At 38.1% G+C, this 24,173-nt stretch overlaps 2 protein-coding genes across 4 annotated transcripts in view; one reads left to right on the top strand and one right to left on the bottom strand.

The window, feature by feature from the left end:
• The window catches only part of naca (nascent polypeptide associated complex subunit alpha), a 17,201-nt gene extending 10,677 nt beyond the window's left edge, over window positions 1–6,524 (bottom strand). Inside the window, exons 1-2 of one of the 2 annotated variants that reach the window (XM_052106308.1) lie at window positions 6,444–6,524; window positions 5,477–5,552 (exon numbers count right to left, since the gene is read on the bottom strand). In XM_052106308.1, coding sequence (XP_051962268.1) covers window positions 5,477–5,546 — 70 coding nt within the window. In that variant the 5' untranslated portion in view covers window positions 5,547–5,552; window positions 6,444–6,524. The remainder of the gene's footprint in view (window positions 1–5,476; window positions 5,553–6,443) is intronic. The other variant, XM_052106307.1, reaches the window with a different exon arrangement.
• LOC127629195 (tuftelin-interacting protein 11) lies at window positions 6,468–24,173 on the top strand. 2 transcript variants are annotated; one of them, XM_052106309.1, is made up of 14 exons: window positions 6,468–6,589; window positions 8,143–8,355; window positions 15,518–15,674; window positions 15,780–15,933; window positions 16,099–16,226; window positions 16,607–16,762; window positions 16,851–17,042; window positions 18,545–18,859; window positions 21,667–21,773; window positions 21,860–22,028; window positions 22,135–22,378; window positions 23,021–23,163; window positions 23,339–23,504; window positions 23,591–24,173. In XM_052106309.1, the coding sequence occupies exons 2-14, from the start codon at window positions 8,147–8,149 to the stop codon at window positions 23,950–23,952; spliced, it is 2,502 nt and encodes an 833-aa protein (XP_051962269.1). In that variant the 5' UTR covers window positions 6,468–6,589; window positions 8,143–8,146; the 3' UTR covers window positions 23,953–24,173. The 2 variants fall into 2 exon arrangements, with proteins under 2 accessions (XP_051962269.1, XP_051962270.1); XM_052106310.1 differs by having other exon boundaries at window positions 6,582–6,689.

Raw genomic sequence — 24,173 nt, 5'->3', positions numbered from 1 at the left:
AGTTTCCGGTGTTCAGCGTGGAAATCAGGTGGAGAAGGATGCAGAGCAGACCAACACTGAACTGGTGGCCAGAAAAAATAACACAGATCACAGCTTGGTGATATGTCTTTATTTCATCAATAATTAAAGTTAATATAATACGGGATCGTGGCATGTAAATAAGCTCAAACTCCAAAACTGTCATTCTCTGTGCGGTCAGAGTTGCTTCAACCAGTCGGAGTCGAGAACGGGAGAGATTTAAAGTTCCGCCGGCTGATGCGCACTCTAACACTGAGACGCTTGTCTCTCACCCCCACTGTCTGCAGCTCGCAACGTGTTGCATCATTGATGAGATCATCATAAGATCAATTTTATGTGGAAAAATAACATTAAAATTACAACAACAATAAAATGTGTACAACAACAGTTTTAGTGGTTTGAGTGAACCATACTTTTATATTCATTTTCCTTTTCAAAAGCGTTTACTACCAAGTACATGTTACATCCTGCTTAAATGTCCCTGTTTGTTTGGACAATCTTATTTTGGTGAAAATATGTATGTTTTTATTTATTGTTCTATTTTATTTAGGTGTAATATTGAGAAAATAACAAGCTTGTAGTAATGCAAAGATATTATTTAATTTTGTACAAATATTTTAATTTGAAAACACTGCATTTATAGTTGTTGTTGTTGCTAGTTTGTGTTTGAGTTGAGAAATAGACATTTCAGCATTATCAGTAATCTATTTGTGCATTTTCCTTGATAACCAAGCAAGTTGACTCATGATACCATTTGTTTATTAAATCGCATATTGCAATCTTAATCTCAATAATCGCAATATGACTTTTTTCCCCTAATCGTGCAGCCCTACTGACAACAAAAACAAAACCGATGGGAGGCAGCTGCCTAATCAGTTAATGGTTTTAATTACAGTGCTTTTAGATGAAAGGAACACTGGTCTCTAAACAGTTTAAAAGCACCTTATTTAATTGTACCTCCTTATACAGCCTCCGAAGGCAGCATTTTCCAGTTTTCAGAATCGGGTCTTCAGGTTAAAGTTAAAACTGGGTGCATGAGGCGAGTGTGTGATGCTCCGTGCTGCAGACAGAGTGAGAAATGAGATGAGGTGGTCTTTAACCACGCAGCACATGCTGAACTCAATGGGCAACATGTTCAAAATGCACTATAAACCTATTTATCAACACTTTTACAATAAGGCTTTTAGGACTCAACATAAATGAATGTATTGAAATACTCCAGCGTTGACTTAAAGATGTCTTGATGCAAGTTAACCATGCAGTAACAGGCACGCATTACTTTTCATGTAAACTAGATTTCATGACAGTTTAGTTTATAATGCATTTCATTTACCCACACTCAATAACAATATTATTTATATCCATCATCCCAGGAAAATTTTTATGTAGTAATCCAGCCATCACTTTAGTCAGACAGTACAGATGTGCTGAAAACTCATAGCGTGTCTCTTAATGAAGTATCTTCTGTCAAATATTCGTTAGATCTAATTTAACGTGACATGAGATCACTTTAACCTTCCGGGGTCTGAGGGTGTTTTGGGCCCTGGAGAAGTTTTGACATGCCTTAGCATGTGTGCTTTTTTCAGTTGCTTAAAAACATATGAATGGCTAAAGTCTGATAACACTGTATTCAGCACAAACTGGGCTACAATAATATGTGATCAGCTTGTGTGTACATGTTTGTATTTTTGATAAAATAAAGTTTGTTTTTGAAAAAAACAAAAATATTAAGTAATTGAAATAAGGCCATATAATACACTCAACATTTGTCAACAAGACTTATGAGAACTGGATCTTGTAGCCTAGAGTTTTTGCTACAAAATGATGTGAAAATTATCCTGATCACTCATTCATACAAAACAATATAATAATTTAACTTTTGTAAGACACTTTTAGTGTTTGAAAGTTCATATGAGAGGCGGCGTGAACTATCATGAATATGGATGTATTTCACACCTGAGGAGACAAAGACCCTCCCCTCGGCCTATCAATGAGGAATGTGACAAAGACTTAATGATCAAAATCAAGTTTTAAGTTAAAAGTAGTAATATGACTATACATTTTCTTTACATAAAGACTTTATTATTTATCACTACAGTCTTCAATGTCACATGGTACTTCAGAAATCATTATAATATGCTGATTTAATAATCTAATATGGGCATATTAAAGTGCATTTTACTCATTTAACCTGAACAGATATTTGCAAGCACAAGCTTTGTTGATGATGAGGCAGCATAAACACTAGATAATCTATAATCGAAACATTCATATTATTATCATACAGCATACAATTTAAATACCTACTTTAGCCGAAACAGCATTTAAATATAACTAAAACCTGCCTATTAGGACATACTTAAAATTTAAAAACTCTGAATCCTGGCTGGCAAGTCTGTAAACAGTCCCACTAGTAAAATATGTACATGTTTATATAAAATAGCATGTCAACTAATGAAAACTAAATGACTAACTCATCCGAAATTGTCTCCTCGGCTGGATCAAGTCTCTTCAAAATACAAACGTTCATCGGAGTCCCGCTCTTCTTCTGAGGAAAATGTTAACTCTTCGTCACTATCCAGGAGCTTTCTCGCCTGTGTATCTTGCGATCTTTCAAACGTGCAGTAAAGTGAATGAACTTGTTTTTAAGGCACATTACTGTATGAATGGCGCCCTCTGGCCGTGGGTGTGATCACATTAGGGATAATTAGCTGAGCCAGGAAAAACTGTACATCGCTTTGTTTCATAAACATTACAGGAGAATATTTGTTTTAAATTTGAATAGTTTTATTTAAAAGTAGACATTTTAAGCTTTCTTTAGACATATGTTTCATATTTGTGTGATAAGTTTCAGTTCATTTTTGTGAGGCGTTTCAGATACATGCTCACGAACACAGACTGGTGAAAGCTCACCCTATTTATTTTCTTTATTTTTCTAAAGCACAAGGTTTTGTTGTTATTGTGAGGGTACACAAATAAAAGTAGACCATTTATAGTCTCTAATGATGTCTTACACTTATCTGTATGCCCCAAAAATGACAGAATATGAAATGTTAAAATGTTGCTTCCACTGTAATGACGAAAAAATCCAGCAGGACGTGCCGGCGCGTCCGTCGACCCCAGAGGGTTAAACTCTTTTTTTTTATTTACTCTTTAAATTACACGTCTCACAGTCCAGATGCACTCTAAACTTTCCAAACAGCTTCAGCTGATGTAGATCACAAAATGAAGGAATTATAATGCAAAAATACAAATTAAGTTAATACAGAAGCACCCTCGTTGTGGAATAAGTGGAGCTGGAGCTGCCGTTCTGCTGAAGCAAAACTTGCGTGTCGAGCGGCTTTAAAGGAAAACCCCGACTTTACATCTTAAATGCGGTTACATTTAATGCATTATAGCTTCAAATAATTTGGAAGCAGATCGTGTAAATTACTACAAACTCCGAAACTGGCATTTCTCTGTGCGGTCAACTTCTATAAGTTGTGCGAATGTCCCGATTTGAGGGGGAGAGACAGAAACTGCATCCGGCTGATGCACACTCTGTCTAGGGGACGCTCATTCCTCGAGTGCGCACGCTTAATGCAGCTAGATTATAATGTATTGGATCGCGACTTATTGAATCATAATATATGTAACTGCATTTCTTATTGTGAAGAATACGCAGCTTTATTAACCTGTTGATACGCACCCCTTTTTTGAGCACAAACCATGAAAATGACATACCTTGATATCCAATCTCGGTTTCACGATAGCAATGCTCCAGAAACAGCAATTTAGTTATTTGTGCCAGGAGTACAAATGAAAACATGCAATATCAAAACGGGACTTCATACCTTTGTTATGAAAACACGATCGCCAGATGAATCCAGTTTGCCACACTTGGGTCAATTGTCCATGACACGCATTCATTGAAAAACATCCAATAGCACTTTTTGTCAATAAAACTGATAAATATTGATATATTCTTCATTGTTTACACGAGATCTCGCCTGAATGAATTACCCTTCGTCATCATTCTACAACAAACTATGCAATCTGAGCAACATTCACGTTGTAAAACTGTATATTTTCTTATATATTAGTCTCTCATAAACAAAACGAGCCTGTCTCCAAAGTCTATTTTAAAAAATGCGGTGTAGTTTTATTAAAAATGGCCAAGCAGTTCAGTCAGATTTTGTGTCGTCTTGAAAGGTGGAGCATTAATTTTACTCTGTACACCTCTAGCGATTTTACACAGAAAAAAAGCTTGCAGGAACCTAATTTTTTGTTAGATTTCTGGGTTGTCTTGTCACTTTTATTATTGTTTTTTTTTATTATAAAAACATGAGCAGCACAAAATATTTCCATTACTATAAACTTCAGGTTCTCTAACTTTAAAAAATAAAAACATTAATTCTGAAAAAAGATACTACAACTGTGTCCATACTCCAAAGGGTCCAGTAAATACAACCAATTAAGTTCAGGTATGCCATTTTCATGGTTTGTGCTCAAAAAGGGTATCAACAGGTTTAAGCAAGTCTAAATATGCTTCTCAAAGAAATATATCTTGTTTAAAGGATTTTTAGACATTTTTAAATGGAAAACAAGACAAAAACACTTGATAACAATAGGATTTTTGCAGTGAATTTCTTTACTGAAATTAACTTCTAAAAATAATTTTTCCCACTTTTTATTCAGTGAATGGCATTTAGAGGTATTTTTAAAAGATGATTCCCCTTTTTATTGTTAGTAAGCATGTTTAATAGAACCTTTAAAGTCCGGACAAAAGCAGAATAATCGTTTAAAAGCTAATGATTAATCGTTGCAATAATTGCAGAATAGTCTGATAATCGTTCTATTAATCAATTATCAAAATAATTGTTAGTTGCAGCCCTACACTCAATACAAACTTGAAATGCTTTTATTGGGTTTCTGATATGACTTCTCGTGTGTACATAATTTAACACTCTAAAAAAATTCTATTCATATATAAAAAATGTAAATGAGCAAAAACTTTAATATCTACCACAGAAATGGATGACAGTTTTGTTTATACAGCCATGTTGTTGATACCTGCTTTATTTTAATGCAAGATCTCATAATTGTGTCCCAAGTATGATACGTTTCCCAATGTTTATGGATGAACACCATTCTGGCCAGTGCCAGAATTCATGTTCACAATATCATGACATAGGGAGCAAGAAAAGACGCACCCTAGGTGGCTCAAAACGCATCTCCACCTGACAAAAACAAAACAAATGAAACCACTCAAACCACAGAAACTTGCCTTGTGAAGTAGCTGCAACAGCTGGTAGATGACCATAAAAAAACTGCAATGTAAGAAACAGGTGCATCTTCCAATAGCCTAACTGTATTATACCAGAAAAACTGCCAAAATCAGCAATACAGCTCCAGGACCCTTGGCACAAGCCGCATGTAATGTCATGCATGCATTGCAGATTTAGAGGACAGTACTAACCCGTCTCGGCCTGTGGCTGCTGCATCTCCTGCTCTGTAACAGGGACAGTTTCTGTGGCTTCGCCTGGCATTCTGGACTGTAACAGAAATGGAAATAATTACAAATGTCACTTGGATCTCACAAGTGAATATAAATAATTGGTTTTAGACACATGTGTCTGTGTCAAACTTATGTGGCTTGCATAATTCGAATGGAGCGACGCATTAGGCCTCTTTCTGCTGGGCCTCTGCTGTCAGCTGTCTCACAGCCAGCTGAATTAAACCTACTGGTGTTTTCATATCATCTCGAGTATCGAGCTTACGTAATAACATTTTTCAGGACTCCTGTACACAGACTCCGAGTTCTATCAAACGTCAAAAACTAACTATAACCAATTCAGTCATTTCTACACAAAGATTTCGTTGAAGATGTGCGCGTGTAGTGTGATGGACATTTTCACGTGTGTAATCGAGAGCAGTTCTGTCACGCAGCTACTGTATGACACGAACAAAACAATGTGGACGACCGCTGGCTCAATGCAGTAGATGTAATACTATCACAGCATGTGCTTCTTTCTATCTAAACATGTTTTTCATTGGCTTGTATAGTACAGTAGGCGAGATAAACTTTCAAATAAGTGATTCCTGGCACACAATGCCCTTCGTTCCCTTCGTCTTTACGTTACATTAAATCACCACGGTTATTTCTAGTAGGATATTTCCGAACAAGGTTCTAGAATTAGAGCGATTCGTTACACACAAAGCCAGCAGCTCGTAACATAGAGAAGGCAGAGCGTCTGCTACCCCATTTTACCCCATCAGTTAGCCGGTTGTGTTCATAAAATATTTCCTCAAGCGACAACCCAAATTATTAAATATGTATCATTAGGTACCGAGGAGTACTAAAACATCGATACTCGTACTGTTTCAGGGGTCAAAGGCACTTAAGCAACATAGGATGACAGTAGATTTAAAACAGCAGTACTCACAAGATCAGGGCACAGGATCCAAGATGGCTGTAAGAGAGGGTTTCTGACCTCCGCGTCGCTCTGATGTCACAACTCTGCTTCCGGTACGAACAGGAAGTTTCCGCTTGAGACGCCGCTTGTTTGCCTGAGAGAAGCCACATATTGAGGTGAAATTTTGTTTATATGCTTTTAGCTCTCAGTTATTTTAACACAAGTTACCTCTTTTTATTCAAATAGCAGAAAAACAGCACAATAACTGTTTGGAAGGTAGGCTGGTGTTCTTGTTTACAGCAAATCTTGCCGTAATTAGCAGTTCAATGCTAACCTGAATATTTTGTAGCATTGAAAACGTTCACACAATGTACTACTAATTTATTATGATCAAAAACACTCACTTTTATCCTATGAGTTAGAAAACACATCGAGATGTCTTTGTTTTTATCCATCAACATATCAGTTAGCTTTTCCAGTATAGTTAACCCAAAGATGAAAATTCGCTCATCATTTACTCAACCCTCATGCCATCCTATTGTTTGACTTTCTTTCTCCTGGAGAACACAAGCGAAGATTTTTTGAAGAATGTCTCAGCTCTATTGGTCCTCACAGTCCAAATGAATGGTGACCAGAACTCAGAAGGTCCAAAAAGCACATAAAGCCAGCATAAATGTAATCCATACATCTCCAGTGGTTAAAGCCATATCTTCAGAAGTGATATAATGGGTGTGGACGAGAAACAACAATATTTAAGTACTTTTTGTTTCCCTCTAAATCTCCACCTTTGACCAGACCCAACCAGTAGTTGGCTGTGAATGTTAAAACCTATAATGTGTCGATGATTAAACTAGTTTAAAATTTTATTAAATGGCCATAATATTCTAAACAGCACTGAAAAGGAATAAAGGAGAAATCTGCACATTGAACAGACAGAAATGGTAATCACAGATATTAAAAAATATTTACCATTAACTTATATCAATATATTGGAGTAGTGAGGAAATACAGTTTAGTTTCTGGATGTGTTTTTCTTATGAAAAATATCAATTGTTTTATGGTTACTGCTAATCCTGGTTTTACTTTTACTATGATCTTATTGCACAGTTAAAACTATGGATACAATGGAACTTTTCTTCTGTGTAAAATCATTTCTAATGCCCTCTGATTGTTGAAAAAGGCTTTGTTTATCTTCAGATGACTATTTTAATCAGATAAGATCCTGATAAAAAGAAAGAAACTTAAAAATTGATCTATTTCTCACACACACACCTATAATATCACTTCTGAAGATATATATTTAACAACTGGAGTCGTATGGATTACTTAAATGCTGCCCTTGTCAATGTCCTTTTTTGGATGTTCTGAGTTCTGGTCACCATTCACTTGCATTGTGAGGTCCTACAGAGCTGAAATATTCTTCTAAAAACCTTAATTTGTGTTCTGTAGAAGAAAGAAAGTTATACACATATAGGATGAGAGTGCGTACATGATGAGAAAGCTTTAATTTTTGGGTGAATGCATTCCTATGTTGTGTTTCATACAATGTATATTATGTACCATTGCACATCCTACATAATATTTGGAATATGTAAAAAAAAAAAAATATTTATTTTCCTTGCCACAATCACATTTGGCTTGCTCATTGTTGCTACACAAAAATGATTTGACAATGTACTATTTTGCTATTTCACTTTAATCACATTTGACGTATTGTTTATCCGAACAGTGAGATGTCTATGTCCCATTTGTATGGGCGTAGGGGAGATGATGAGGAGGAGGATGGTGTGGAAATTGAAAAGTTTGAGATCTCTGAGTGGGATTTAGCCAATGAGTTCAACCCAGAGAGACGGAGGCATAGACAGACTAAAGAAGAGATGACTTATGGGATCTGGGCTGAACATGACTCTGATGATGAGAGGCCCAGCTTTGGAGGCAAGAGGTATGGAGCTGTTGTTTATAATGAATGTTTGAGCTCATCTCAAACAGTTATGCTGCCAGAGACTTGGATAACTAAATAATAAATGCTTTTGAATATATATGTATGTCTACTTGTTGTAGGAGAAGTCAAATATTACTCCACTGGGCTCTGCTAATTTTGTTCTTATGTGTACAACTCTCCATTCAACACCCTAAAATGAAATTTACTCATCCTCATGTTGTTCCAAACATGTATGAAACACAAAATTAGATTTTAAGGCCTGAACACACTCACAGCAAAGTGTTCGGCTAAGTTCTTCGATCAGAGCCAAAAAGAAGTTTGAAACAGCTGAGCAACGATATACTGTTTGTGAACCTTCAAACACCAGCCAGGCCACTGTGGGAGGCTTTTAGAGGGGCATGTAAATATGAGGACGCTCCGGACTGCATGTAAAACATAAACTATTATACCTTTAAAATGACGTCATACCTCATTCTACTGTATGAGTAGAATTCACACGAAATCAGTAAAATACGCTGTTTTAACTATTTTAAAGTAACTTGCAGTAGATCAGTGTTTCCCAACCGCTGTGCTTTGGCACACTAGTGTGCCATGAAAGATTGCAGTGCTGTGGAAAATTATCAGATTCCACAAAATAAATCAGGGCTCCAGACTGCAACAAATTTTGCGCCCATTTGTCCTAACAGTGCGATTCAACTTCGCAAGAGGTCGCACTGGTGCGACTACAAAGTTGATAGACACTCTGATTGTGCGCTGTTGTTTTTTGTTGCGCATGAGAAATTTCAAACATTCCAAAAGCAAAAGGAAACAGCTCTACAAGGATCAGTCAATGCGGCTCAATGTACTGATCAGCGCAGAGATGTGCATTTCCACGTGGAACGGTCTCAAGTGCTCAGCCACGCAGATCAACGCAGATCATCATTAACAGCGCTGCGAGAAGCATGGGCTGGGTCGTGGATTTGGCATTGATTATTTGTTAAAAACCTCTATGAAAAACCATAATGTGTCGATGATTAAATCAGTTTAAAATTGTATTAATTTGGCCCCAACATTCTAAACAGCATTGAAAAAGAATAAAGCAGACATCTGCACAATGAACAGACAGAAATGGTATGGTTTCAATCCATACATCACAGATATTAAAAACATATTTTCCATGAATATATATCGGGGAAGTGAGGGAATACAATTTAATGTCTGGATGTGTTTTTCTTACGAAAAATATCATTTGTTTTATGGTTACTGCTAATCATGGTTTTACTTTTACCTTTGGTTACTATGATCTTATTGCACTGTTAAAAATATGGATACAATGGAGCTTTCCTTCTGTGTAAAATCTTTTCTAATGCCCTCTGATTGTTAAAAAAGGCTTGGTTGACTATTGACTATTTTACTCAGAAAAGATCCTGATAAAATAAAACGGTGAAAGAGAAATCATCCTCACTGTCAGAGTACCCCCTGTGCTGTTTTTTGTAAGATTATCCATGGGGATGGAGTGGGACAAAAAAAATCAGACCAGCAGAGGGCAATGGTGACAGCAGCATAGAAATATTAAGAATTCTGCCCAGCTGAAAAATACATAATTATGTTAGATACATATGCTTGTACACAGTCACTGATTACATACATTTTAAGTATTTTACATTAATATTGTAGATTTCAAAATAAAACTTTGGTTTTCAATTTGAATTAACAACTACCCTCCGCTGTGTCCATAGTAACACAGTTCACTCATCTGCCATTGCCTCTATATGTGTCCTCAGTGCCATGGTGGTTTGTTAGCACGCATGCTCATTTGTTGAAACAGCAACACACATAAAAGTACTAACACATTTTAAAATGCATCCTACTTAATATTATTGTTTTAGCAATAAATGTGTAATCCAAGTAACTTCGTTTTATTCATGTTTGTAACTGTAATCAGATTACTTAATTTTGTTAAGTAACACATTGCATTACTTCATTACCTCAAAATGTAATCAGATTACAGTTACTGGAGCATGAACAGACAGCATTTCTGCAAGGGGCGTGGGGCACGAAAGTGAGTGAGTGAACGAGTTCAGCGGTGAGTGAACAAAACGAGTGAGTAAATTCAGATGCTAATGTATACACCACTCTGGGGCTCTCGCAGAAACAAGGTCACATATGCACTTTTAAAATACTAGGGCCTTACTTGTTATTCTAATTAGATAATATATTAATACAATAAATATTGATTCTGTTTGTCATTTTTAATATAGATGTTAATATAAAGAGTAAACACATTTTATCAAATGTATATTATTGTATTAATTTGTTATACTTTAGTACCTTTAAATTCCAATGCAAGCTGGGTAGCGTTTCTTAGCTGACCAAATTATCATAACCTACATGTTATAACTGTGTGCAGTCTCAGGAGTAAAAATAATATCACCTCAGTGAATTATTGACTAAATAATGAGTTCTTCATCTTAATGGCAAAATTCTGTATAATTATAAATAATGAGTACATTTTAAATACGTATCTGTATGTTTTGCCTCTCTATATGTTATTATGTTATTTTAATCAAGTAATGATTTTTCAAAGTAATTTAATATATTCAGCATGAAATAAAACATTGCAGGAGTGAAGGAAGCAGTAAACTCCCAGCTCATAAGTCTTCCCGTGGTGGATTGTAGGAAATTAACCATCATCGAGTGTACTTGAAATGTACACATAAAATTAGAGTGCATTGTGGGTAAGACTGAGTGATCAAAAGTAGGGAACGAGTGACTCACTCAAAATTCAGACACTATTACAAAATGGCGGACACCCGAAATAGTGCATAGGATAGGATAGGAGCCGGTTTCAGACACAGCAATTGTTCCGCGTCTGGGGGTTGGTGCCCTATGCAGGCTGCGTTTAGAGAGCGGAGGTACTGCTGTACATAACTAATGATCTAAATTCTTTTGACACTGAAAACTGTAACTATACAGAAATAAGTATCCACGGAGGACTTTTAAAAGCTGTGAAATAGTGAAAGAAGGCATTATCCCTCTGGGGTCTGAGGGAAGTTTTGACATGCCTTGACATTTGTGCTTTTTTCAGTTGCTTAAAAACACATTAATGGGTAAAGTCTGATAACACTGTATTCAGCACAAACTGGGCTACAATAATATGTTAGCAACATGTATGTACAGGTTTGTATTTTTGAGAAATTAACGTTTATGCGTGGTTTTTGAAAAAACAAAAATATTAAGTCATTGAAATAAGGCCATATAACACATAATAAACATTTGTCCTCAAGACTTTTGAGTTTTTGCTACAAAATGACATGAAAACCATCCTGATCACTCATTCATACAAAACTTTATACTAATTTAACTTTTGTAAGACAATTTTAGTGTTGAAATGTTATATGCGAGGAGGCGTGAACTATAATGAATATGGATGTATTTCACACCTGAGGAGACAAAGACCCTCCCCTCGGCCAATCAATGAGGAATGTGACGGAAAGAGAATGAATGTGAGGAGACTTAATGATCAAAATCAAGTTTTAATTTAAAAGAAGTAATCTGACTATACATTTTCTTTAAATAAAGACTTTGCTTAATTTTAGACATACACTACCGTTTAAAAGAAGTCTCTTCTGCTCACCAAGGCTGCATTTATTTGATCCAAAATACAGTAAAAACATTGTGTGAACTCATTTTACAAATTAAAATAACAGTTTTTCATTTGAATATATTGTAAAATGCAATTTGTGATCAAAGCTGAATTTTCAGCATCATTAATGCAGTCTTCAGTGTCACATGATACTTCAGAAATCATTATAAGATGGTGATTTTCTAATATGGGTATATTTAAAGTGCATTTTACTCATTTAACCTGAACACATATTTGCAAGCGCAAGCTTTGTTGATGATAATGATCTTGTTGATGATAATTATCTAGTGTTTATCATAGTGTAATGATAAACACTAGATAACATATATTCTAAACATTCATATTATTTTTACATATTACATATCATATTTATATCATACAGCATACCATTTAAATGCCTGCTTTAGCAGAAACGGCATTTAAATGTAAATTAAACTTGCTTATTAGGACATATTTCAAATGTCAATACTCTGAATCCTGGCTGGCAAGTCTGTAAACAGTCCCACTAGTAAAATGTGTACATGTTTATATAAAATAGCATGTCAACTAATGAAAACTAAATTGACTTACTCATCTGAAATTGTATCCTCTGCTGGATCAAGTCTTTCTTCAAAATACAAATGTTCATCGGAGTCCCGCTCTTCTTCTGAGGAAAATGTTAACTCTTCCTTAATATCCTGGAGTTTCCTCGCTTGTGTATCGTTACAAGCGTGCAGAAAAATGAATGAATTGTGTTTAAATCAAACCTCACTGTCGGGGGCGTTTACCAATTGCCTTGATCGTCTCAGCACATTAGCGTATGAATTGCGCGCTCTGCTGGTGGGTGGGATCACATTATCTATAATTAGGTTAATCTGTAAAAAAATGTACATCGCTATGTTTCATACAGATTACATTGCAGGAGAATATTTGTTTTATATTTGAATTGTTTTATTTAAAAGTAGACATTTTAAGCTTTCTTTAGACATGTTTCATGTTTGTGTGATAAGTATTCGCGGAGTTTCAGTTCATTTTTGTGACATGTTTCAGAAATATGCTCGTGAACACAAGAGACAGCTGAAAGCTCACCCTTTTTATTTTCTTTATTTTACAAAAGCATATGGATTTGTCGTTATTGTGAGTGTACACAAATAAAAGACCCTTTTATAGTCTCTAATGATGTCTTACACTTATCTGTATGCCCCAAAATGACGGAGTATTTTAAGTTGTTTCCGCTGTAATGACGAAAATATCCAGCAGGACGCGCCAGCGCGTCCGTCGACCCCAGAGGGTTAATAATATCTTGCTTTGGTTTATATTTACATTTACATTTATGCATTTGGCAGACGCTTTTATCCAAAGCGACTTACAGAGACCTTATTACAGGGACAATCCCCCTGGAGCCACCTGGAGTTAAGTGCCTTGCTCAAGGACACAATGGTGGTGGCTGTGGGGTTCGAACCAGTGTCCTTCTGACCACTACACCACCACCACTCCACTGTGGCATATTCGTGGTTATATTTCAGCATTATATATAATGTCCCTGTGGGACATTTTCAATTATTACATTTTCAATGTAATAATTACTAGAAAGATTTCCAAACCTTATTGATAAATTCATCCAGATCTGACAAGAGCCCTTAAAGGGATAGTTCACACAAAAATTTAAATTCTCTCATCATTTACTCACCCTCATGCCATCACAGATGTGTATGACTTTCTTTCTTCTGCTGAACACAAATTAAGATTTTAGAAGAATATCTCGGCTCTGTTGGTCCACATAATTTAAGTGAATGGGTGGCAACATTTTCAAGCTAAAAAAAAAATCAAATAAGTCAGCATGAATGTAATTAATAAGACTCCAGTGGTTAAATCAATATCTTCAGAAGCAATATTATATGAGAACACGTGGATGAGAAACAGATCACTTTCACCTTCTTTTTTGTGATTCACTCGCTCCCTGCTGGGCAGGGAGAAGATTGTCTAGAAACAAAATTACAAATATTGATCTGTTTCTCACAAACACCTGTCATATAATTTCTGAAGATATGGATTTAACTACTGGAGTCTTATGGATTACTTTTATGCTGCTTTTATGTGCTTTTTGGAGCATCAAAATTTAGGCACCCATTCACTTGCCTAAATTAGGGACATACAGAGCTGAAATATTCTTCTAAAAATCTTTTCTAAGTGTTCTGCAGAAGAAAGGAAGCCATACATATCTGGGATGGCATGAGAGAGTAAATTGAGCATTTTCATCTCTTTAAAGTGATAGCTCAGGCATAATTTAATATTCTGTCATCATTTCCCAACCCTCATGTGGTTCCAAATCCATGTGACCTTCCTTATTCTGTGGAACACAAAAGATGTTAGAGACTGACAGTCTCGGGCACCATTGACTTTCAAAATATGGAGAGAAAATAACATTCACTGTAAGTAAATGGTGACTCGGGCTAACATTCTGTCTAATATCTCATTGTGTTGCTTGGAAGAAAGTCATATGAGTTTGGAACAACATGATGGTGAATGATGACAGAATTTCCATGAATAATAATAATATTAAGGTAGTTAATGTCTATTATGTAATTTGTGAAAGTAATGAGTTACTCCCTACTTGAGTACTCTTTTGATTGGATACTTTCTTACTCTCACTCAAGTACTAAAGTCATTTACTTGAGTACAGTTTTTGGCTACTCTACCCACCTCCGATGTTGATCGATATAAACTGACTGAACGGGATTAGATGTCAGCCTCAAAGAAGACGGAACTCCAGGTTACAAACGATGACATGGACCACTGGCAGCAAGAAGGTGTTTAGTCTCTACCTTCTTTTTGACTAGATTTGTTCTAAATTACTTCACACCCATTCAGTAATGGATTTCATAGGAAGTGTGCAGGAGCCAGCAGAATGTTAGGGACTGACAGCGTCGGTCACCATTCACTTTCATTGCATCTTTTTTTCCATACAATGAAAGTGAATGGGGACTGAAGTTAACATTATGCCAAACATCTCCTTTTGTGGTTCTTTAAAAAAAGTAACAGCTTTGGAATGACATGAGAGTTGAGTAAGTGTCGAACAAATTAAAATTTTTTGGTGAATTAAACCTTTTTTTTTTCCTCTCCCCTTTTCTCCCCAATTTGGAATTCCCAATGCACTCTTAAGTCCTCGTGGTGGCGTAGTGATCTGGGTGGTGGAGGACGAATCTCAGTTGCCTCTGTGTATGAGATAGTCAATCCGCACATCTTATCACGTGGCTTGTTGAGCACGTTACCGCAGAGACATAGCATATGGAGGCTTCAAGCTATTCTCTGCGGTGTCCATGCGCCCCACTGAGAGTGAGAACCACATTATAGCAACTTTGAGGAAGTTACCCCTTGTGACTCTACCCTCCCTACCAACCGGGCCAATTTGGTTGCTTAGGAGACCTGGCTGGAGTCACTCCGGACACCCTGGATTCGAACTCGTGACTCCAGGGCTGGTAGTCGGCGTCAATACTCGCTGAACTACCCAGGCCCCCAGAACTAACCTTTATTATATTTATATTATTAACCATGTAGATCAAAGGATTTCTCAGCTCCTGTAAACTTTGTGAGCGCTGGCCTACGGAAGACTGCAGCTGAGGAGAAAGCAGAAAAAGAGGGTTCAGATGACTCCAGTCAAGATGGAGATACACCACCTCCACCCCGCACTTCTGCTCCCAAAAAACTCCAAACGGTACAGTGAGATGCCTACAAGACTGACAGAGCAACAAGTCTTTGGTTTTGGATATTGGGCCATTGAAATGTTTCTTGATATCTGTCTTTGGATTCATTTTGTTAGGGTGGGAGCTTTAAGACATCTCAGAGGTTTGCAGGTGGTATAAGGGCAGGACAGGACCTGGGTACCTGGGAGAAACACACACGGGGCATTGGTCAAAAACTCCTGCAGAAGATGGGCTATGTTCCAGGAAAAGGGTTGGGCAAAAATGCTCAGGGTAAAACAGTTCAGTCCATAGCCTTTATTTTATACCTCAGAGTACTGATTCTGTCTGAGTACAGTTAGCTTATAGTGAGTTATGTTATGTGTCATGTTTTTATTTACTTGGATTGATTATCTGGATGGAAGTCTATTTACAGTGTCATGACATGTTTGTCTGCAGGTATTGTGAATCCGATTGAGGCTAAGGTGCGGAAGGGGAAGGGAGCGGTTGGTGCATATGGAAATGAAAGGACTCCGCAGTCCCTACAGGATTTCCCACCTGTAGACTCTGAGGAGGAAGAGGAGAAAGTAATACATATATTTAAGGATCACTTTTGTTATTAAATATGATGACTGCATCAAACTGGATCTCATGTTTTTCAAAACACCATCATATCGTCACCTTCCTAAAATAATGTTCCCAAGTCATTTTTTCAGAAAACACAAAAAACTGAAACAAATATCATGAGGAGATGATTTAGGCAACAAAACACATTTTTTTTGTCAAAAAATGACTTGGGACATTATTTTAGGAAGGTGACAATATATATATAACTCTAGAAATTGAAAAATATAGTTATTTAATTATAACTATACACCATTATGTAATCAAATCTGGACAAAAATGACAAACTAGTCATCAGAACATATTGTAAGTCAACACTAATTCTTCACTTTCTGTTTTGCAGGAATTTCAGCGGGAGTTGGGACAATGGCGTAAAGAGCCAGGAGTGGTGAAGAAAAAGCCTAAATATTCTTACAAGACTGTGGAACAACTGAAAGCTCATGGCAAACTGGCCAACCAGAGCATGAGCAGGCCTGCTGGAGAACTGGCTCAGGTCAAGGTAAGAGAGCAGCAGGCATAGAGTAATGGTCAATCAGCACTACAATACACAGCACAGTAACACCCCCCCCCCCCCATCTCTGTTTCAGGTGATAGATATGACAGGCAGAGAGCAGAAGGTGTACCACAGTTACAGTCACATGAGTCAGAAACACAATGTGCCCGAGGAAGCACCTTTGAGTGTGAGCACACGAGAACAGAAGACCTCTGGTTTCTCTCTGCCAGAGTTGGAACACAACATCCAACTGCTCATTGAGCTCACAGAGCAAGATATCCTACAGGTACAGAATTCACAAACAAAACTGTGATCTACCGACATTGTGCTCGAGAGAATTGATAAAGATAAGACACTGTCAATATCAGTGTACACTACATCCTTTGTTTGCAAACTTTTCGGACCAGCTACACTGTAAAAATGTTAACGGTAAAAGACTGTAAAAATGCTATAGTAAAAAAACATTAATTGGTTAACGGGCCAATTAAGCTTAAAATATACAATAAAAAAAAAAAATATATATATATATATATATATACACATATATATATATATTTAAAAAGACAATAAAAAATTAAATAAAATAGTTTTATGGTTACATTTTGTAAAAAAAATAAAAATGTTTTATTTGTGGGCGGCTGTGGCTCAGTTGGTAGAGCGGGTTGGCCATTAATCGCAGGGTTGGTGGTTCGAATCCCGGCCCACATGACTCAACATGCCGAAGTTTCCTTGGGCAAGACACTGAATGCCAAGTTGCTCCCAATGGCAGGCTAGCTTACATACCTTACATAGCAGCTCTGCCGCTGTTAAGGTTAAAAAGGCGCTATATAAGTGCAGACCATTTACTTTTTATGGTAAATTATTGTTAAAATTACGGTTAAAAAAACAATAATCAGGCTTTCCCAGAATTCCGTGCTTGACCCAGTTAATTTAATTATATTTTATGGGAATAGTTATGTTTCTTATTTTTTTGTGTACATTGGGGTGTTCTGTGTTATATTTAATGTAGTTTAGTTCATGTTTATTACATTATTTTAAATTCACATGTGTTACCCTGATGGTGTTTATTGTTTGTGTGAGTGGCACTGAGCACTGTCTCTACGTGTTTACTGGTCATTACTCCAGGAAGGGCCTCTTGATGAACTTCGTGTCATCATGTGCCCTTCTGTAATTACTATGATGATTAACAATACATTATGAAGTGAAAAGCAGATTTTTTTCACTTTCAGAAGGTTATTATATTAAGTTTATTATTTAGTAATGTAAATGACGTAATGTAAAGTTGTAATGTAAAATCAAAATTACATCCTGTAAAGTTTGAAACGGGGTTACCGTATTTTATTACGGTGAATTTCTGGCAACCACAGCTGCCTGTTTTTTTTACCTTAAGTTTAGCGAGATTTTTTTTACAGTGTAGTTTTCAAGTACCACCTAGTGCTTGAGATGAAAAAGTTATATTATATTGGTGAAGTGAATAAAGATAAAAGCATGGAAACATCAGTATTATAAATTTCCAGGGCTGTTTGTGTGGTGTGCCACTGTGGTGCTCTATTTACCACAGTTTGTGAACCACGGTGCTACACCATGCCAGACTTATGAGACAAAAACGATTGTCAGATACAGAAAATCACTTTCCTTTACATTTTTTTCCTTCTAGCAGGACATTTTTATTAAAGATTCAATGTCTTCTATTTAAATGCATAATTTGTTGAATAAGAAGCATCTGCTCCTGAATCACTGACTGAAACAAACAAGTTTTGAACAAAGTACTTTGTGTTATGTGTGTAGAGTGCTAGAAGTCTGCAGCATGAGAAGGACACTGTAGTGACCCTGACCCATGAGAGCGACACCCTGCAGGGTAGGCTGGCAGAGGAGGAAGAGGCTCTTCGTCGGTTAGAGCGTGTTCTGGACCTAGTGGAGCATTTTGAGGCAGGTGAAAAGGAGGGCAGTCCTAAGCTCAGCCTTCAAGAATGTGCTCAGGTCTTCCAGCAGCTGCAGACAGAGTTCTATCAGGAGTACAAGACCATGGGATTGGGAGATCTAGCTGTGTCTGTAGTGCATCCTCTACTGAAAGAGAAACTGCACAACTGGGATCCATTGAAGGTAAAAACTTCACCGTCTATATCTCTGTTTTAAAGTAGCCATCTCATGGTAGTCATTTGATCCAATAATTGATAATCTGTTTGATCATATAACAACCAATAAACATGAGCAGGGTTCCCAGGTCTCCTAAGCAACCAAACTGGCCCAGTTGCTGGGGAGGGTAGAGTCACACGAGGTAACCACCTCGTGGTCGTGACTCGCGATTAAGTGGTTCGCGCTCTGAATGGGGTGCGTGGTAAATTGTGCATGGATCAAGGAGAATGGCATGAGCCTCTACATGCTGTGAGTCTCCGCAGTCTCATGCACAACGAGCCACGTGATAAGATGTGCAGATTGACTGTCTCAGAAGCAGAGGCAACTGAGACTTGTCCTCCACCGCCCGGATTGAGGTGAGTAACCGTGTGTTAGATTTGAGCTACGTGTGAAACGTGAGAGTAGAGACAAGAAACACATTCCTTTAGAACATCTTTAGAACAGGGAGCAGCTGCAGCTACCCAACAAAAGTTTAAAAGAGGCCTTCATTATTCCACATTACATCACCAGAGAAGTTGTTGAGAAGCATTAATCATTTCACACCGTGCCACCACATGGACCTAGTAAGTAGTGGGAATTGGGCATTCCAAATTGGGGAGAAAAGGGAATAAAAAAAAATTAAAAAACACAAGCAGGATTCAACAAAAAAAATAAATTCTGGCCCCACCACAAAAAAGCTAAATTGTATTTTTTAATGTGCCTTATATACAGTATGTATATATACAGTGGATATAAAAAGTTTACACACCCCTGTTATAATGCCAGGTTCTTGTGATGTAAAAGAATGAGACAAATATAAATCATGTCAAAACGTTTTCCACCTTTAATATGACCTATAACGTGAACAATTCAATTGAAAATCAAACTGAATTTTTTGAGAGAGAGAAAAAAAAAACTCACAATAACCTAGTTGCATAAGTGTGCACACCCTTAAACTAATACTTTGTTGAAGCACCTTTTGATTTTATTACAGGACTTGGGTAGGAGTCTATTAGCATGGCACATCTTGATGTGGCAATATTTGCCCACTCTTCTTTGCAAAAGCGCTCCAAATCTGTCATATTGCTGTGTGCAGCCCTCTTCAGATCACCCCACAGATGTTCAATTGGATTCAGGTCTGTGCTCTGGCTGGGCCATTCCAAAACATTAATCTTCTTCTGGTGAAGCCTTGCTTTTGTGGATTTGGATGTGTGCTTTGGGTCGTTGTCGTGCTGAAAGGTGAACTGGGGAAGGGTACAGAAAAAATTCTGCAGCACTGAAGCACAGTGAGAACAATGAGCACAGTGGCCTCCATCATCTGTAAATGGAAGAAGTTTGGAACCACCAGGACTCTTCCTAGAGCTGGTGGTTCCAATGCTCCAGTATCTCTGTGGAGAGTGGAGAACCTTCCAGAAGAACAACCATCTCTGCAGCACTCCACCGATCAAGCCTGTATGGTAGAGTGGCCAGACGGAAGCCACTCCTCAGTTAAAGGCACATGACAGCCCGCCTGGAGTTTGCCAAAAGGCACCTGAAGGACTCTCAGACCACGAGAAACAAAATTCTCTGGTCTGATGAAACAAAGATTGGCCTGAATGGCAAGCGTCATGTCTGGAGAAAACCAGGCACTGCTCATCACCTGGCCAATACCATCCCTACAGTGAAGCATGGTGGTGGCAGCATCATGCTGTGGGATGTTTTTCTGCGGCAGGAACTGGGAGACTAGTCGGGGTCGAGGGAAAGATGAATGCAGCAATGTACAGAGACATCCTTGATGAAAACCTGCTCCAAAGCGCTCTGGACCTCAGGCTGGGGCAAAGGAACAGGACAATGACCCTAAGCACACAGCCAAGATAACAAAGGAGTGGCTACGGGAAAACTCTGTGAATGTCCTTGAGTGGCCCAGCCAGAGCCCAGACTTGAACCCGATTAAACATCTCTGGAGCGATCTGAAAATGGCTGTGCACTGACGCTCCCCATCCAACCTGAGTGAGCTTGAGAGGTCCTGCAAAGAAGAATGGGAGAAACTGCCCAAAAAAAGGTGTGCCAAGCTTGTAGCATCATACACAAAAAGACTTGAGGCTGTAATTGGTGCCAAAGGTGCTTCAACAAAGTACTGGGCAAAGGCTGTGAATACTTTTTTTTTATATACATTTCCAAAGATTTCAAACAAACTTCTTTCACATTGTCATTATGGGGTATTGTTTGTAGAATTTTGAGGAAAATAATTAATTTAATAAATTTTGGAATAAGGCTGTAACATTACAAAATGTGGATTGTGAATACAGTGCTGTGAATACTTTCCGGATGCACTGTACACACACAGATCAGCCACAACATTCAAACCACTTGCCTAATATTGTGTAGCTTCCCCTCATGCCTCCAAAACAGTGCCAACCCGCATCTCAGAATAGCATTCTGAGATGTTATTCTTCTCACTACAATTGAACAGAGCAGTTATCTGAGTTACTGTAGACTTTGTCGGTTCGAACCAGTCTGGCCATTCTCATTTGACCTCTCTCATCAACAAGGCATTTCCGTCCACAGAACTGCCACTCACTGGAATTTTTTTTTGCACAATTCTGAGTAAATTCTAGAGTGTTGTGTGTGAAAATCCCAGGTCACGGTCCAAATCACTGAGATCAAACTTTTTTCCCCATTCTGATGGTTGATGTGAACATTAACTGAAGCTCCTGACCAATATGCTTGATTTTATGCACTGCACTGCTACCACACGTTTGGCTGATTAGATAATTGCATGGATGATTGTTGGTGCTGTTTATCTGTATCTATAGGATTGTTCAGATGGTTTAGAGGAAGTTGGTCAATGGAGGGCCATTCTTGAAAGCTCGCTGTCTCTTCACAGCGGACCGGATACTTCTCAGATGGACCCTTACCACAGGTAAACCATCTGGGAGCCCTGTGTACATGGTGTGTCTATGGATGTGTAAGCAGGTTAGTTGAGCAAGTGTGTTGGTGTGGCTCCAGGTTGATATGGGAGGTGTGGGTTCCTGTCATGAGGATCTGTGTGTCTCAGTGGCAGACCAGGAACGTGGGCCCTATGGTGGACTGTGTGGAGTGCTGGGCCCCTGTGCTACCACTTTGGATTCTGGACCATGTTCTGGAGCAACTTATTTTCCCACGACTACAGAGAGAAGTTTGTTTTTCACATTTGCATCAGACCAATTTATATTGCATATATTCCCTTGTCATACTTGACAAGTAGTAGTCATGCAGGAAATAAATCCTCTGTTTTTGGATAGGTGGACAACTGGAACCCACTGACAGACACGGTCCCCATCCACTCATGGATTCATCCTTGGTTGCCCCTGATGCAGTCCCGCCTTGAGCCCCTATATGCACCAATCCGCAGCAAACTTGCCCATGCTTTACAACGCTGGCATCCCAGCGATTCATCCGCCAGACTCATTCTGCAACCCTGGAGAGATGTCTTCACTCCTGGTGCCTGGGAGGCTTTCATGGTCAAAAATATCGTCCCCAAACTCGGTATGTGATTGTCTGATTTGGCAGTGCATATGCTGTCCTGATTCTACAAGCCATGTCCCATGCCCTGATGGAGATAAAGACTTGTATGCCATTTGTACTGATACTTTTCGTTTGATAGCTGTAAATGTTTAAAAACTGACATGCTGAGATTCATGCTTTTTCTATCATGTGTTTTTCCTATCATGAAAAACCAGCAGCAGTGTGCCATGTAGCACAAAGTAACAAGTTTTTGGGCTATTAACTTTTTTGTCCCTTTTAATAGAATGGTAAATAATACATAAATATAAAGAATTAAGTTTTGGGCTTCCTCCAGAATATTGAGTACATTTTTGAACAAATGAAGAAACATTTGTTTTTGCTTTTAAGAAAACCTGCTCATATTTTATTAACAGACGAAGCATATAACTTATAAAAATGGACCTACTCGCAATGGGAAATCTTGACAATTTCTCAACATAAGTCTTAAGAATGATTTATTTATTTTTTTTAAAGAAATCCTAACATGGCTTGAGGCCAGTAAAATCTTTTGTATTAGTAATTTCTATATCAACATCAGTTAAATGTTTAGGTTAGTAACGTGTGTCAACTGGTCACCCTATTCTGAGGGAGTGCCTGCCTAAACTTTGTGTTGTTTTGTTGCAGCTTTGTGTTTAGGAGAGCTGGTAGTGAATCCTCATCAGCAGGTGTTGGAGCCATTTACCTGGGTGATGGATTGGGAGGGCATGCTCTCGGTCTCCTCCATGGTGGGACTACTGGACAAGAATTTCTTCCCCAAATGGTTACAGGTCAGTTAACTGGCATGTTGTCTTTTAAAGTTAGTCAAAAGAACACAATACCTTTTGTATTAATGTACATCACGTACAAGTGCTAAGAAGTAATAATTGGATCCAAATCTGATTGGTGTACTGCCAAAATATGACTTGTATTTTAAGGACCAAATGTTGTCATTTCATGTTGCAGGTGTTATGTTCATGGCTCAGTAACAACCCAAACTATGAGGAGATCACTAAGTGGTATCTAGGCTGGAAGAGCTTGCTCTCAGAGAACCTGCTTGGTCACCCACTGGTCAAAGACAAACTGAACGAGGCTCTCGACATTATGAACCGTGCGGTTGCTTCCGGACTGGGTTAGTTTTCACACATATTCCACACAAGTGTCCGTTCACCTTCCCTTTAACTTTATACTCTAGATGCAAACTCTCTTCTCTTGCAGGTGGATACATGCAACCTGGAGCAAGGGAGAACATCGCATACCTCATTCAGACAGAGAGAAGGAAAGATTTCCAGTGTGAGGTGCAGCCTGAGCGCCGTGAAGTGGAAAATTCTGTTCCACGCCCACCAGGCACGGCCCAAGTACCGATATCTGTACCCACCAATTTCAAAGATCTAGTCCAGGCCAAGGCTGAGGAGAACGGCATTGTCTTCATGCCACTTGTGGCCAAACGTTATATGGGCAAACAGCTATTCACATTTGGCAGAATAGTCATCTACATTGAGCGTGGAGTGGTCTTCGTGCAGGGCGAGAAAACCTGGGTTCCAACATCACTACAGAGCCTAATTGACATGGCCAAATAAGACTGATGCTGGTTTGAATGAGATTAGGAGAAATTTAAGATTGTTTTACCATATCTGTCATAATGCTGTTTTATACGTTAAAGAACTGGTTTTGAAATACATTTGTGCTTAAATTAATGGTGCTTGACTGTATTGGATCAAGCTACCAATTGTGTCTCAGTCATTTTGTCCAAATTTGGGATAAATCCAAATGCAATAACCACTTTCACTTGTCGTTTTGG

This window comes from Xyrauchen texanus, chromosome 35 (assembly GCF_025860055.1).
Source record: "Xyrauchen texanus isolate HMW12.3.18 chromosome 35, RBS_HiC_50CHRs, whole genome shotgun sequence".
In the NCBI taxonomy this organism is placed as follows: Eukaryota; Metazoa; Chordata; class Actinopteri; order Cypriniformes; family Catostomidae; genus Xyrauchen; species Xyrauchen texanus.
Note: the sequence above shows the minus strand (reverse complement) of the source record. Positions and strands in the feature narration are given on the sequence as shown.